General features: G+C 31.8%; 1 protein-coding gene across 1 annotated transcript in view; it reads right to left on the reverse strand.

Annotated features, from left to right (window-relative positions):
• The window catches only part of LOC111638892 (embryonic polarity protein dorsal-like), a 28,391-nt gene extending 10,899 nt beyond the window's left edge, over positions 1–17,492 (reverse strand). Inside the window, exons 1-8 of the mRNA XM_023384660.1 lie at positions 17,416–17,492; positions 10,643–10,845; positions 10,420–10,571; positions 5,081–5,172; positions 4,858–4,998; positions 4,630–4,728; positions 1,969–2,199; positions 1,261–1,356 (exon numbers count right to left, since the gene is read on the reverse strand). Of these exons, the coding sequence (XP_023240428.1) occupies positions 1,261–1,356; positions 1,969–2,199; positions 4,630–4,728; positions 4,858–4,998; positions 5,081–5,172; positions 10,420–10,571; positions 10,643–10,845; positions 17,416–17,458 (1,057 nt within the window). The 5' untranslated portion in view covers positions 17,459–17,492. The remainder of the gene's footprint in view (positions 1–1,260; positions 1,357–1,968; positions 2,200–4,629; positions 4,729–4,857; positions 4,999–5,080; positions 5,173–10,419; positions 10,572–10,642; positions 10,846–17,415) is intronic.

Consider the following 17,492-nt stretch of genomic DNA (forward strand, 5'->3'; position numbering starts at 1 on the left):
AATAATGAATAAAGTGTATGATTTAAAAAATGACATTGATAAACAATTTTTAGGTGAAAAACACGTACAATCTAAAATAACTGACTTTTTAAAATGAATATTGTTATCGTGTCTTTTTAATTGGGCTACATTAGTTTAACCTTTTGTTGCCTTTTGATTTGATATTACTCTCAAAACCGAGAGTGCCACCACTATTGAAGCTTAAGACAAATAGAAATTTCTTATAAAAGGTCATTTTTGAAATTTTTAACTACATTGATGTAAACTTAGACATAATAATGTAAATAAAGCAGATTTAAACATTTAGTTTGCACTTTTATACATACAATAATAAATTATTATTACCATAATAGATACAGTATACTGTATTACCATTAAGAAACAATTTTATGGTAATACATATGATGTTAAATTAGAATGGATTTTATAATAGATTCTTAAACACTTTGGGTACTTTTTATGAGACTGAAAGTAAGACCCTGCACATAATGACACTTGGTTATAATGTCAAAAAATTGCCAGTCCCATGGATGACGTTATAATCGGGTTAAACTGTATATATATATATTTAAAACAAAAGACCATGCTTCATTGTGCAATGTTTCTTCTTGTTTAGACACTATAATACCACTTTTTGCCATTTCACAAACAAAAACATCAGAGCTAAACACCAGGTCATAAATGTTTACATTTATTTTAATTAACACTTTAGGATCCACTTTACTTAACGGACACAAATATAAAATTTAAATTATTATTTAACTTATAGTAAAAAAAGTAGTAAAGCAATCCTTAAATAATTCCAGAGACCAAAATGAGCTGGCTCCTAGATATTTTTATTGTCAGCCATAAAAATCAACAATTATCTCTAGTTTCCCATTTTCAAATATACCTTTAAATAAAATAATATTTAGCCACAGTTTTTAAAATTCTTATTCTTAATTCAATAATGAAAATAAGAAACAAAATCAAGAAAATAAAGTTTTTATTTACTTTTCTAAAAGTAAATTGAAATGTTTGTAAAAACATTTTAAGGATACATTAACATTCTATACACTGTTGGTTTTCTCATTTATTTAATTTTAATGAAATATTGCAAAATATTCCTATCACAATATAACTGAGTTGTAACTTAAAATTCTAATGTTTTTACATTAGAATTTTAAGTTACAACTCAGTTATATTGTAAAAGTAATTTATAAGGAGATACAAGCGTTACAAATAATATTTGTAGAAACATATAAATTATAATTTTTATACCTTCTTCAGTATCTGTCTTTTCGTTACTACTCATATAAAATCTATGCAAACATCCACCTTCTATTTTAAGACGTTTGCGTACTAAACCTTCAGGATCTATAAAAATAAATATTTTCATTAATTATAAAAACATGAATTATTATTAAAATTTTATTTAATGCAAGTTAAATTTTATTATTAATTTGTTCTTAGTTTTAATTATCTTTAAAGCTGTTCTTCCAAACATTTCCAGCACTGAAAACAATTTCAGTGCTGGAAATGTATGCAAGATCAATTTGATGTCACAAAATATGAAAATTTTTAAATTTTGTTTTAGATTTTTGCAAAGTCACTGCTTTGATATCTAAAATTTGTCTTTTTAAGAAATTGAAACCCAGGAATTATGATAATTTACATAACTAATTTCTATTGTGTGTTGTGTTAACTTCATATTGTAACTGATCTTGAAATTTGGTGGTGGTATATCTCAGGTTTACATATTTGTAAAATATAATTTATCTTTGGTCTTAAAAATAGTACAGTTACTACATAAAGCAGTTAATAATAGTGTAATTATTCTATATTTCTAATTAGTTATTCTCGTTTTTTTATGTTCTTGCCAATTCCCAACACTTGCTATCTAGTTACTTAGTTCTGAGATAAATAGATTCATTGATACTATCCATTGAGTAGTTTATTATTTTTGATTTCTATCTATAATTATCATACCTGGTTCTAATGGTAGTAACTGGAAAGGCCTTGGTAAACTTTTTTCATTATTAGATGGCCGAACTAACTGAACGTTTACATTTACAGGATATTTTACACTTTCGTCGTGATATCTAGGTGTGCGAAAACAAATGGCTACCAATCGATAAACATCACAAGGCTGAAATTCAGCCCACCCTTCCCAAACAACTTCTTCATTTTTTTCTTCAAAAAATCTTATTTGAATATCATCTGAAATTAAAAAAGTTTTCCTTTTAGACAATTATTCTACATAAAAAAAAGCTTAATTTTCTTAAGATATTTATTTTCTACATGAGTTAAAATTTATTATTATTTTAAAAAATTTTCAAAACTTAAATTTGTTTGTCTACAAATTTAACTTTCTTGAAGTAAGTCTAGTGTTGAATAACAGAAATTTTTGGCCCTAGATATTTATGTTATGATACATTAGGCATTACAATATTAAATAGAATGCTTTGGAGACACCTAATCCACCAGGTCATCAATTGTTGGCAGACTCAATGGCACCTAACAACATTGGGCATACTTACATTGAGTAATGAAAAGTTAATTTTTTTAAACCAATTATTTGAAAAAAATAAATATATTTACATGTCAAACTTAAATCTTAGTCTTTATTTATTTATTTTCTAACACTAAACACTGATAGCTTTACATATGTAATAATAAACAAAATTATATTAAAATTTATCTTAATAGTCAAATCTTTGTCTTCCTGAATTACAATCTTTGAAAATTAATACTTCATTTTTATTTCTTCTGTTATGGCAATGTTTTTGTTTAGACTTGACTGAATATTTACAAAGTTATAGCAAATGTCACAACTATATATTTGTGAGAATCTGGAGTTAAGGGATTTATTTTAACAGATTTGTTAAAATATTTAAAATTTTTCTATTGGAATAATTTATCTAAGTTAAAAGGGAAACTTCTTTTAGTCACAAAGAGAAGGTCCCCTTTTAACTTAACAGTTTAGTTTTTCCAAAAGTGATAGTTCAAGTGCAATGTCTCACTCTTATATCAGCAAGACTGCCTGACTTCAATTGCACATCACATGCTTGGTGTGATTTTCCAATAATTCTATTGGAGGAACTATAGCATAAAACGTGAGACAACACCTTCCAACTTGATCTTGTATTGGAACTCTTGTTGTGGTGATGTTCTCTGATCCCTGCTTTGGCCAATGCTTTCATCCCTCTCCTGGTTCAGCACCTCTGCTCATCCCAAAGAACTCTCCATCATAGATAATGTAATTATCTTATGTAAACTCCCTCTCACCAGGATAGATTTCCTACACTTGCTATCTAGTTACTTAGTTCTGAGATAAACAGATTCATTGATAATATCCATTGAGTAGTTTATTATTTTTGATTTCTATCTATAATTATCTTACCTGGTTCTAATGATAGTAACTGGAAAGGCCTTGTTGCCTAACAATTATACAATGGAGAATTTAAATTCTCCATTGTATAATTGTTAAACCTAACCTTTATGTGTTTTATCATAGTTGTTATTCATTTGTAAATTATAATCTCCTATAATAAATATATACTGTTATATGAAAACTTGTATTTGGATTGGATCTATGCATAACTCCACTGTTAGCCCACATATTCATGAAATCCATGTAATGCACGTATCCCATGTTATTTAATATTTAAAGTATAACCTTCTAAAATTTCTGGTTGTTTCTAAACATCTTTAGCCACTTGAAAGATAATTATATAGTATATTTCTAACTGGTGTCAGGAATCTTGACAATAATTGGAGAGAGTTGAGCAGTATTTGTGTACTTATCAACTTTCAATGATTTTTTTTAACAGCCATCTTCAGTGAGACAGAAAGTACACCAAAGCTGACCCAGTTTTCACATACTGGTATCCCTTGATTTATGACCATATATAATTGTAAAGACACAGGCTTAGGGGAAAAAAATAATTTAATGTTTTGCAACTACAGGATTATCAGTCAATGATCTATTCTTACACAACCAGTTGCAGAAATATGAAATAATTTATGTTATCATGTAATTGATTATATACACATTGTCATGCAATCAGTTGTACTGGTCAGCTACCGAGTGAGTTTTTTTTACGTAGCAACATTTATATTAATTAAATAATGAATTCTATTTTTATGAAGTATATCAACAACCAACAGTTTTTATAATAAACTCTTTCATTGAATAGAAAATGAGGACTCACAATTACATAGTCTATGATCTTAATATTTGTGTGTGAAATTCATCTCATGAAATGGTAAAATGGAACTGAAATGAAATGGAAAGTCAAGAAACAGTGTCATCATTGTACCTATACAATAAAATTATAATTTCTTTGGATTCACATTCCTAATATGTCCGTATACAGGAAGAATTGTGCAAATTAAGATTAATTAACCTGTATATTAAAACTGTTATTTTAAGCTATCATATACATGAAAATTCTTTGTGGTTTTCAATTATCTGGCACATCCTTCCATCATGTCCCAGTTAATAGAGTTTCTACTGTAATAAGACGCAAGTTATCTTTAAAGTCATCTATCAGTAAAAGAAAAATTTAGTTTCCAATACATATTGTGAACTTTTAATAGTCTTTATAAACAATTTTTAATAGGAGAACACTGAAAAGCATTTCTTACTTTTAACAATTTTATCACAAAGCATAATAACTTCAGTTCCACCAGAAACAGGAGCAGAATAATGACTAAGTTTATAAATAGAAAGATCTGACATAGCTTCTGAAAAATAAATTATATAAAATATATAGTTAATGTAAAAATACTTACATATTATTTATAGTTGAATTTATATTTCAATCTTTATTTAATTAAGAATGAAATTAAACTAATAGAACTGTTTTTACTTACTTTTATCATATATGATATCACTAACTACTGGGGTTAAAGATACTGTGTACTTATCATCTGGTCCCTTAATAAATGCTTGAAAACACAACCGTACAGAACTTAGATCAAGATCATTAATAATTGAAGAATGAGAAAATCCAGCTAAAAATAGAAATTAAGCAAATTAATTATGATTAATTCATTAGAAGTCAATAAAAAAAACATGGCAATTTAATTTGCTTACTTAGAAATGGATCTACTTTTATGTTTTCGCGAAGTTTTAATGACTCTTCAATATTCTTTTTCTTAACACATTGAATTCCTAGACTTGTAAAACTAGAAAAAGTTAAATAATAATAAATTACATAATTTTAATATATGTTAAATACTTTAGAATGGTTCCAAGATTAAAGAAATCAATGTATTATACAATTCAATAATTTAACCAGCATTAAATTGTTTTGAAGTAGTTAACTATTTCAACAATCATCATTTACATTATATAAGGGGTGTTCAAATGAAAGTGATTCGAGATGTGTATCCATGAGATGCGTAGGGACAGAAATAAGACAGATACATAGATAGAAAAAACAATATTTAATGAGTGAATTGCATGCAAAGTTTGTTAAAAGAAATCATCCATGGAGTTTAGGCAGGTGTCCCATTGCTTAGGAAGGTTATGAATTCCATCTGCAAAAAACGATGTCGATTGATCATGGAACCAGTTCAGAACTGCAGCCTTTACGTCATGAAATCATTGACCCATTACACTTTTCTTCAGCGGTCGAAAGATGTGATAGTCGCAAAGCAACAGATCTGGAGTGTAAGCTGGATGTTCCAGGACTTCCCACTTTTTATGGGCCAGTGCCTTGACACACACCTTGGCAACATGTGGCCTTGGATTGTCATGCAGAATGATGACACCTGATGACAGCATATGAGGAAGTTTGTTTTTGATAGCCTTATGCAGCTTATCAAGTGTTTGGGTGTACCAGTGGGCATTGATGGAAACGTTTGGCTCCATAAACTTCAGTAATAGGGGTCCCTGCATGTCGAAAAATGCCGTCAACATCACCTTTCCGGCTGACTGCTGAGTTTTGAAATTTTTGTGCCTAGGTGAGCCAGGATGTTTCCATTGCATGCTGATGGACTTCCCTTCCAGTTAAAAGTGATGACACCAAGTTTCATCCCCTGCCACTATGTGCTGCAGAAAGTCGTCACCGTCATCCCTCTAGTGCAACAAATGCTGTAAACTCAGGCCCATTCGCTGTTTCTTGTGATGTTCAAACAGCATGCGGGGTACCCATTGGCAACAAACTTTTCGATACTTCAGAATGTCGGTGACAATATTGTGAATAGTACCAATGGAAACCTTTAACTCATTTGCAACGTCACGAATGTTTTGACGTCGATTTCCCTTGACTGCAGTGTCAGCTTCTCTGTCACAACTTTGTGTGTCTGACCGGGCTGCAGCAAATCCCTTGTCTCATGTCAACCGTTGCTAAACATTCTCATCCACCTCGTCACCGTGGGCTTCGACACACACGTCACTAAACACAGCCAGCATTCTGCGATGAATATCCACCAGCTTACACCCTTCCAGTGTTAAAACTTAATTACAGCTTGCTGATCCGTTTTGGATGCCGTTGCATCCACACCAGCCATTTTGAAATTAATGCCACATCCTTACGAATGAAGTTATCACAAATCTGGTTGCGCACATGCATGCGTGGTACATAAACCTTCACTATCGCGTTTGTTTCACGAAAATACATTGAAAACTGTTCACATGTGACGCTTTGAATCACTTTCATTTGAACACGCCTCTTAAAATAATTTGCATATAGAGAAGAGTCTGCTAATTGCAACACAAGTATAGTTATTAGTTATTCCAATTTTGAAACTGTTCTGTACACAATTTCACTTTTGGTGTAAACATAATACATTTTGCTATATTGCATTTATGTAAGAATAGTAGTTATTTAATGTTATCAATATTAATGGATACCAGAACACAAGTTAAAATAAATTATAAAAATTTTGCTTATTTTACTCAAAATTCATTTATCATTATTATTCTACATCAGTCCAAAGTAATCACATTAAGCAGATTCTATTGTACTAGATAATTACTGTAATTTTGTGTGAATAACCTGTGGGTTATCTGTATTTGAAATATAATTCGAAAGGGATGTATCAATAGTTATGCAGTGGGGTAGATTATGTGCCAATTTTAAATTCCATTGTTCATGTGTTAAAAGAGCATAAATGATTCAAACAAATATTAAAATCATTGACTTGTGACAAGATTCTAAAAATAATGAGCAAAAATTATTGTGACATCATCACAATGCCAGGCTGCAATTTTTAATCATATTTTTAATTTATTTAATTTAAGATATATGCTCCGTATCTCAAATTATTATTAGTGTCTTGCCCCTGTATGTCATACTTTTCCTGACAACAACAGATTCATGCCTATAATCTATGTAACTCTGTTCTGGGGAAAATTTCTGAATTGAAATCACATGACTTTTGGTTTATACCAGAAGTTTGTATATTGATAATTGGAGCCTCACTCCCCTAAGCTTTTCATATCTGGTCTTGACTCTCATCTATCTAGCATCGTTCTTGAGATTAAGGAAAGACAGACAGACGTAAGTGGGAATTTACAGATCTACAATTTTTTCAAACTGCAGCCCAATTAACAATTTATTACAAAATTATAATATTATCATCATTATTATTTATGTTCAACTGACAATAGTTCCTCCCAGAATAAGAATTCTATCACAAGTTAAAAACCTACCAATACAATAACTTCACTTGCAACACGATACACATGTTACTAAAAATCATCATGTTATGGAATTTCATGCAATAAAAACAACATGACTTATGGTAAAAATGGAGTTATGGAGCAGAATACTCAAAACTTGAAGTCATTACAAAATATTTTATCATTTCAAGCTTCTCATCAATACTTAAAGCTATCCTTTTTCATTTGCAACTTCATTAGAAAAAAAAAAAACCAAGATTTTAGTTGTGTTTAATCAAGAAAAGTATACAAATTACGAAGAATAGTGTAATACACAAATGAATCTGCTGGGATAAAAGAGAAGATGCAGTGTGTAGATTTTGTATAATCCTCTATGATTCACTACATTCAAATAGGTAACTTTTTGTGTTCAAGTATCACAGAACACAAAAAGTATTCAATAGCACAGAGCATAAGCCATTCCATGTACAAGTTGACGTCATTTTGCATATTGTTAATTTTATTGTTTTACTTAAATACTGCACATGAATACAGTCGACCCCCCTATAATTACGATTCCTATAAAACTGCGAAAAAATTGCGACGGTATCCGTAAAAAAACTCCTATAATTACGTAAAACGTCATCGGGCAGCCGAACTATTTTCCCGCCGTCCGTAGCGCCACGCTACGGAGAGATTTCTATCGTCTGGACAGTATTATATAAATTATATATAAATTAAGTACTGTACATATAATTATATATTAATTATATATAAATTAGGTACTGTATATATAATTATATATTAACTTATTGTAACTTTATTATTGTAACTTTATTATAATTAAATATATAATTTCCACCGTCTAGCATGGCGCCACGCTACGGAGATTTTACGCTAACTATCGTCTGTACAGTATGTAAATTACATACCGTAAGTCTAATACAGTACTGTAATTTTATACATTTCTTGTGAAAGAAACATTTCTTATTCAACGGCAATTAAAATTATTTATATTAATGATGTCTCCAAAGTTCAACGAAGTTTTCGCAGAAAAATAAGTTGTTAGAAATCGGCTGCTATTTGCTGAGCTGTTCCACGACAAAAACAAGCTTTAGCAATGGCGATGTCGAATGGTGCACACTCAGTAAGTAATCCTACAATTTTTTGTTTATAGCGTAGTTTATATGGATTATTTCCAAAAAATATATACATATTTTGGAAATGTTGAGTCGGATTAGTCTAGAATCGATTAATTTTATGGAAGAAAACCTTTCAATCAGCCGTAGTCCGTAAACTTCACACGTTTACGCTGTGAATTGGAAGGACTCGTAAGAAATCAGATTCCTAAAGAATGGAACGTATCTATGATGTTATAGGGGGGTTGACTGTAATTAGAAACATGTATTATAACAAAAGAGACTACAGATTTAAATTTGGAATCCCAATATTTAAGCAAAACAAGATATTCGGTTGTTCAGAAAGTTCATAGTGATTTTTGATAGATGACAGTTGAGACACTGATTGACAAAAAAATTATTAGAATTGTACAAACCAATGAATATTATGAAAATTGACCTTAAGATGTATCTGTTATAATAAAAACCGTTAAGATTATTCAAATATTGTTTAATTTGTCTCATTCGAAAATGGATGCAAACAACGTCCATTTTCAACACTTGTTTTTTTTTTATTTTATTATCATAAAGGCAAAAATGCTGTACAAACAGCAAAAGAAATATGTGATGTTTATGGTGGGAGTGCTGTAGCAGAATCAACTGTTCAAAAGTGTTTGCTAAATTTAAAGCAGTAATTTCAGCCTTGAAGATGCTCTCTTCTCAGGAAGACCTCCCATTATTGAAGAGGACCAGATCAAAACATTATTGGATGAAAACCGCATTACTCAACTCAAGAGATTACAGACATAGTGAAGTCATCAAACAGTACTGTATTTCAACATCAAAAGCAGCTCAGATACATGAATCGTTGCAACATTTGGATACCTTATGACATAACAGAAAAGAATTTACTGGATTTCATCACCATTTGTGATTCTCTTCAAAAACAAAATGAAAATGACCCATTTCTGAAGTGTTTAGTGACAGGTGATGAAAAGTGGATTGATTATATCATCATCAGCCAAAAATGATCACGGGATAACAAAAATGAACCACCATTAAAAACTCCAAATGTTGGTCTTCATCCAAAGAAGGTCATGCTCACAATCTGGTGGGATTGGAAAGGAATCCTGTATTATGAGCTGCTTCCACAGAATCAAACAATTTGATTCTGATAAGTATTGTTCCCAATTGGATAAACTGAACATTGCAATTAAAGAAAAAATGTCTGGAATTGGACAATAGAAAAGGCATTGTGTTTCATCAAAGTAATGCCAGACCACACACATCTTTACGAACATGCCAAAAATTATTGGAACTAGGCTGGAATGTTTTACCCCACCCCCATATTCACCTGACCAAGCCCCATCGGACTACCATTTGGTCTGTTCTCTGCAGAATTCCCTTCGTGATAAAAACTGATACTTTGGAAGCTTGCAAAAACCACTTGAATCAGTTTTTCCCAGGAAAAACTGAAAAGTTCTACAAAGAGGGTATCATAAAGCTCCTCTGTAGATGGCAACATGTCATTAAAAACAACAATGCCTACGTAACGGAATAAAAGTATATTTTTAGTTTTAAAACAGTTTCTTTTTTTTCTCTTAAAAATCGCTATGAATTTTCCAAACAAAGCAATATAATAAAAAATAGCAAAGCAATATTATGAACAATTTATAAACGGATTAAAACTGAAAACTAAAACTATACCTGTATGTCATATCACTATTGTTGATTATTACAGTACATACTCCTTGTCTGCAACCTTCTTTACCCACTAGATTATTTGGATGTGCTCTGTAAGGTGGATCTTTTGTCACACAAGAAACTACAACTACAGCTGATCCAGAATAATTTTGTATCTAAAAAAAAATATTTTAAAATTAAAAATATTGTTATACCAAGTAATAAGAAATCAAATATGTCAATTTACTTGTATAGTTGGATATGTTTTATTTGTTGATGTACTGTTGACTCCAGGTATGCTTCCCGCTGATCTCCCTTCACATTCATATCGAAATCTTATAGATCTACTGGCAGGCTGTTCTAATATGACAATTCTTGGAATAGCTGATGAGAGTTTAGACTTACACATCTCATCTGACTGCCCGGGTTGTTGTCCTCTGATAACTTCATCTAAATAAAAATATTTCATAATATATAAATATTTTTTGTGTTTTAAATTATTATATAAATAACAAAATTCTGAAAAATCTAAGTTTTTTTATTCAAAACTCATCAAAACCATGATGTTCATTTGATTTATGCTCCTGATTTCCAGATTTATATGTTTATAGTTTAATTTATACTACTAATGTGATTAACATAGAATTTTTACCTAGGATAAGAAGAGTTGCATACTCAATGTCTTTTAAAAAATTACCTGTAAAATATACAAAATAAATGCAAATACATCTACAGTATGTTTAATGCCAGCTTTATATATATATCTGAGAAACTTGTTTGTTTATAAATAAATGCATTTAAACATAGAAAATTCACACCTTTCTCATACTTTCCTGCAGAAACTATTTAATAAGCAAACATTTTTTATCACATTTTGGGGTCTGTGAGACTACAGGGGCGTTACTTAAGTGATTAGCAATGCACTCCCATCGGAACTTAAGGTCTGCTCACGTCTAAGGATGGCCTTTTTAAGTGGAAGTGAAGATCAAGATTGTATGATCTCAATCCCATCACACTGACACCAGTTAAACTATTATTTTGTAATTTAACTCGCGATTTAATTACCATGGCTATTTCTAAAAGGAGGGTTAAATTATTTTGAGTGGGGAGTGCATAGGTAAGTGATAGGATGTCTGGCCATGAACAAACCAAAGACACTCACAGTTAACAAAGGAATAACAACATTTAATAATACAAAATACAGTAATACCCTGAACTTACACGATAGGTGGGACCAAGCAATAACCACGTAAGTCGAATTCGTGTAAGTCGGGGTATAATTTTGCAATTTGTGTAAAATCCAAGTCAGATGTATGTAAGCTAATAAATATTCTCGTTAATCTTATCTCGTCTTTTGATTCATTCACAGTTACAAGAAATCACCACATAGAGTCTCTCAAGTCTCCGTAGATATAACAAACACAGAAATAAATAACACAAAATAAACTGTAGCTATGTGTCTATTCCGCATGACATGTCCGAACATGTAAGCTGAACAACAGTGTGGGGGGAATGAGTAATCAAGAGTTGCATGGCGCTCATACAAAAGACGAATCGATGATATTTGAAAATCGTGTAACTCCAAGTTCGTGTAAGTCGAGGTATTACTGTAAAATAAAAGCAGTTTACAAATGGACTATTCCAAACTTAAATCTATCTTAACTATCCTGTCCCTAGTATGAGAGATATGTGAGAGAAAGAGAAAGTTTACAAATCTAATATATTACTTCATTTATAATGGGATTGATAACAATTCTGTACTTTGGGCAGAAGTTCTTTCCAAGAAGTATGGCACTAAGTTTACATTGTGGAGGATATAACGATATGCACGGATTTTGGCACGTATCCCTCCTTTATATTCTTTTTCTCATCCAATGGATGTTAAGAGTTAAGATCATCTGACAGAGTATCATGATGGATCTTTTTGATTTAGTCAGCCCTTTAGTCATGGGAGATAAAGATCTTTTGCAGGAACTTACTGTCATCACAGAATACATTTGTTCCTTGTTCTCTTTGACTTTTAGCTTTGATAAAAGTATAAAAATTTTATATTTAATTTTTAAATGCTTTTCTATTAATTTCTAGAATATTTTATCTCAAAATATTCAGAATATCACACCTGCATCAGGTTACACGTATACAAAATTGAAATGTCTATAGCAAGTTCAAAGCTAGGAACATTGCACACACTCTTTGAACAATGTCAAAAATAATGATAAAATGGAAAATTCCATTTTAAACGTTATTTGTACCTTATGATTAAAATACAGCAAGATAAATCCCATCACAAGAGAATATTAATATAACTAATCAAAGTATTTTTGAAAAAATTATTTGATGAATCTTTTCCATTCAACTTTCATTTAATTTTCTAAAATAAATATTTCATTCTGTTCTATATGTTGCCATGTAAGTCAACATAACACTGCAAATGTCAACTGTAAACAGTGATTTGATATTCCCCTGTATGGATATGATGTTAAAAATTGGGATTTTGTAAGGTTTTCATACTTTCATCAGTGAATGCACAATGAACATTTGTGAGATCCGACCTCAGAATAAGCCCAAAATTGTTCATTTTCACCCCTAAATTTTCGACGTATTTAAAATAAATTTGTCACCTCCTCGTTAAAATAACATTGTCAGAAAAAAGAATCAAATATCAATCAAAACTTATAACTTTCATCGTTAATATAAACATTCAATCCTCGAACAATGACATTCCTCTGCTGCAAGACAAAAAGTTTATAGTTAAAGTCCGAATTCTTCATTTTGTTTTGGTCCCGGGAACAACTTTGACCTCTATACCTGCAGGACCAACTCTATCTCACACAATAGGAGATCACCTGACTGATTTTCCCGGTCCAAAGTTATAAAAGCGACTTCTTTCTCCCTCCTCGGGGGAGTCTCACATCTACGGTCTAAAAGGATTAAGTCTCCGGGAAACTTTAACTGTGTGCATCGATCACTGGCAAAGAGGACTAAATTTTTCCCACCTACGTGGAAGTAAACTAGAGGTATGAACAAATAATTGTAAACTCTCTCTCCGCGAGTTAGGTGCTAATAGTGAGATAAATTCATTTCCCCATGTTAGATTTTTTAACCTTTATTTTTTTCGTTAGTCTAATAAATGGTTGTTCTCATTGTTAATTAAATGGTGTCCTTTTACTCGTATATTGCCTACGCCTCGTCAAAGACCCCTCTCACCTCTTCCACTCGACCTGACAAAAAGCATCCAGACCCTTTGGGACCACATTCGAAATTTAGCCATCTTGACACGTGAGTAGGTTTAACGACCTGTTGCCGAAAAGGGAGAGTCAACGGTTTCCGACCTCCCCGATGGCTCCCATACATTGATATTCCGCTTGCATGATGATATATGATAAAAAAATAAGCGACAATGACATTTTCTTTTACACAAACATCTTTCGTATATTTGTGCTCCATCATTTGATTGAATAAAAAAGTATTTGATGTAGGGAAACTTCCGAGGAAACATTACAAAAAAAAAACTATTCACCATTAGGGTGTGGCCGTCGGCCATAGTGTTACATTTTTTTTTTCATTTTAGTTTGTAAGATAGTTTTTAATAGTTTCTTATTCCCTTTGTTCTCAGTCTGTCTAAAACTTTCTTTTCATTTCCTTTCTTCCCCCTCTGGATGAGACCACCAATTCCAAGAACTGAAGACAATGGACCACTAATCCCAAGAACTAAAGTCAATGAGTTACCAGTTTCAAAAACTTGAAACAAAGGGGGAGCCAAGACCCGAGGGCAGACAAGAATAAAGAACAAGTTAGTCTGGAGTGGACCTTCGTGGTGGTCAGGAGAGAGAGAGAGAGAGAGAGAGAGGAGTGCTCTACATCAGAGGTGACTTGTGACTGAATAATTCTGAGGAAAGGACGTTTTGGTTACTAGGGGCGAATAGAGAACTCTAGGGTCAGTGTGGATCGAGGTCCCTGCATTAGAAAGAGAGAGAAGTTATACATCGATACATAACTGTGAAATTCAAATTGGTGATCATCCAGTGACCATGAGATAATCCCAAAACCCCAGGTATTGTGATCTTTCTTCTTTTCTGTCTACTGTCTCATAGAATCTGCTATGCCTTTAGGTACAAGTTAGTGAGTAAGTGTTATATTTTAGTTTCTGCACATGTACTACTGTTGCGAATTTACTTGTGGTACTAAACAATTGATTACTGTGTATAGTGTAAATTTAGTGGAATGGGAACCAATAAGAACCTAGTTCACGAGCAACAAATAAAATACTTGTGATTAAAAGACTTTACTAAGTATTCTTTGTGCTAGTCTATTCGGTAGTCTATACACATGTTGCTCACGAACATTACAAGAGAATACTTAACTGATTACAGATGTATGATTTCATTTATACCATGTTTTGTTTCAGATTTTATTATTAAATGCAGGTAAAATAATGTGTAAATTGGTATGTCCACAATCAATATGTAAAATGCCAATTCATGTAGTCTAATGTATTTAAAAAGGAGGAAAATGTGAATCTAAAGCTTTCAACATTTTCTTAGCCTACTGATTGAGGTACTGCCTAGCCCCCTCTTTTTGGAAACATTTTCTGAATCAATACATAATTAACATTTAAGTGTACAGCATAATCTTATTTTTCAAGAGAGGCTCCACATATCATGTTTGCAATATGTGTTAGTTACATGTTTGCCAGTTAGTTACATCCAATACACATTCATTTTTTTTGGATTATATAAAATATCATTGTTAAAGTCATATAATTAGAAAAGTGTTGCTCTGTCTTCTGAGCATTTACACTGAAGACGGGCTCATATGGCCCAAAATGGATTTGTGATTTGCAATAAAGGAGTACCTAACCTTATAGCTAAGATAAAGTCTACCGTGTTTTACTGATTCAGATTAAAGAGACATATAAATCAAACTACATATTCATCAGCTACCACACCTGATATTGTATTATATTTGCTACTTGATTACATATGTGTAAATAATCTGTCTGTGCCAAGAGCTTGCACCCAGAAGTGATGTGTTGTATAGTTTCTGGCATGATGTGACATTTTCTGCATGTGTCATTTGTGAGTGTTGTACCTTTGAGTATGTGTTTTCTGTAGTTTTTAGTATTTATGACCTGATCCTGTACGGCAATCATGAATCCTTCCGTCTCCCCAAAGAGACATCTCCAAGCTAACCAGCTGTTTGACGCAGTTTTGTCAACAAAATCCTGGGCCAGGTCATAAGGATGCCATGGAGTGCCTTTCGAGCCCACGACTGCTTGATGGTATCTATACTTTTTATGTGTTGTGTCATATCTGTATGACGTGAGTGTAAGTTTAATGGTGTGTTATTTGAGTTTGCTAGAGTTACTGCTTTATGTAACTGTGATGTTTGTTGTTTCTTGTAGAAAAACTCTCGTAGTGACTGTATTTGTTTGTAGTGAAGGTTTATAATGTCAATCAGGCCATGTCCACCATCTTTACATGAAAAGGTTAATCTTTCTGTGGCAGATTTAGGATGTTGTTGTTTATGCTTAGTAAGTGTTGTTCTTGTTTTCCTTTGGAGTTGCTCAAGATCTGTGTGAGTCCAATGTATAAGTCCAAAAGAATATGTGAGTACTGGGATGACATATGTGTTTATTGCTTTAACTGTGTGTTTTGCTTTAACAGTGTTCTGAGAATAGCATTTAACCTACTTTGGTATTCTTTAATTAATTTTTGCTTTATTTGTGTATGTTCTGTTAGTGTGGCTTGTTGGAATCCTAAATACTTGTAGAACTCGCCCTCTTCCATGGATTCAATAAAGTCTCCATTTCCAAGTACAAAATCTTCTATCTTCAGGATTCCTTTTTCTATGTGAAGTGTTTGCATACACCAAGGACATACAAATGGAATTTGTATGTCCTTGGTGTATGAGTGTGTAATTTGTAGGAGTTGATGAAGTTGTTTTTTGTGTGGATGCATAAAGTTTTATGTCGTCAGTGTACATGAGATGTTACAGTGTAAACTGTGTTGTTTATTTATGTATGATATTGTAGCCATATTCTGCATTGTTTAACATGTTGAATAATGGGTTCAAGGCTAGACAGAACCAGAGGGAACTCAAGGAATCTCCTTGAAAAATTCCTCACCTAATGATATTTGGTTTGTTTGTATGGAAGTGTTACTAACCCTGAGATGTAGTGTTGTTCTCCAGTGCTGCATAACATTTTGGAAGAATGCAATGAGTCATGGATGTATTTTGTACATGTGTAGAATATGTAGCAGCCAACTGTGTGGAATGCTGTCGAATGCTTTTCTGTAGTCTATATATGCCATATGTATGTTTCTGTGTTGTTTGTGCGCTTGCCATAGAATGACTGAATCTATGAGTAACTGTTCTTTGCATCCCATGATTTCTACGGCAACCTTTTTGCAGTTCTGTAAGAATGGGTTCCCTACCAGGAGCATGTGCTCCAGCCTGCATTGCCCTATGGATCAGTAAAATTACTGGGCTCTCCCACCACAACCAGGTGGTAACCATGGGAGAGTCGCCATCATCATCCCATCTCAATTATATTATAAGATTAGGGTCAAATTTATGAGGAATTTTGTTTAAATTCATTATTGAATTTTAACTGAATAAATCTTTAGTATTTAAAAAATTTTATTTTTTATTCAATATTCATTATTTTCATCATCATCAATATTTTTCAAATATTCTAAGCAAAAATTATATACAAACTGCTCACTTGCCAAATCAATTAACTCCACTAAACAACAGAGAAATTGGTAAAATAACACACATTCTTTTTAAAGTTCTTTTAAAATTTAAATTTAAATAAACATTATTGAATGTATTATTACAGGCATAGCTTTTATCTAACAACACATAAAATAATATTATTCAAAGGATATATTATTTTTACATTTTTTGCATAACTAAGAGAATTAAATTTGGCCTGTGAACATTCCGTACAAAGTGATTTCTACAATTACGATATCAATATTAATAAAACTTTAATGACATTTTTTAACAACTTACCAACATCTTCAATAGTGATTGACTCTTGTCTAGGCAAGTTCATATTGCTTGTCAATTCACCATTGGTATCAGTAAAT

Source organism: Centruroides sculpturatus, unplaced genomic scaffold (genome assembly GCF_000671375.1).
Source record: "Centruroides sculpturatus isolate CEXI.00-Female unplaced genomic scaffold, Cexi_2.0 scaffold1059, whole genome shotgun sequence".
In the NCBI taxonomy this organism is placed as follows: domain Eukaryota; kingdom Metazoa; phylum Arthropoda; class Arachnida; order Scorpiones; family Buthidae; genus Centruroides; species Centruroides sculpturatus.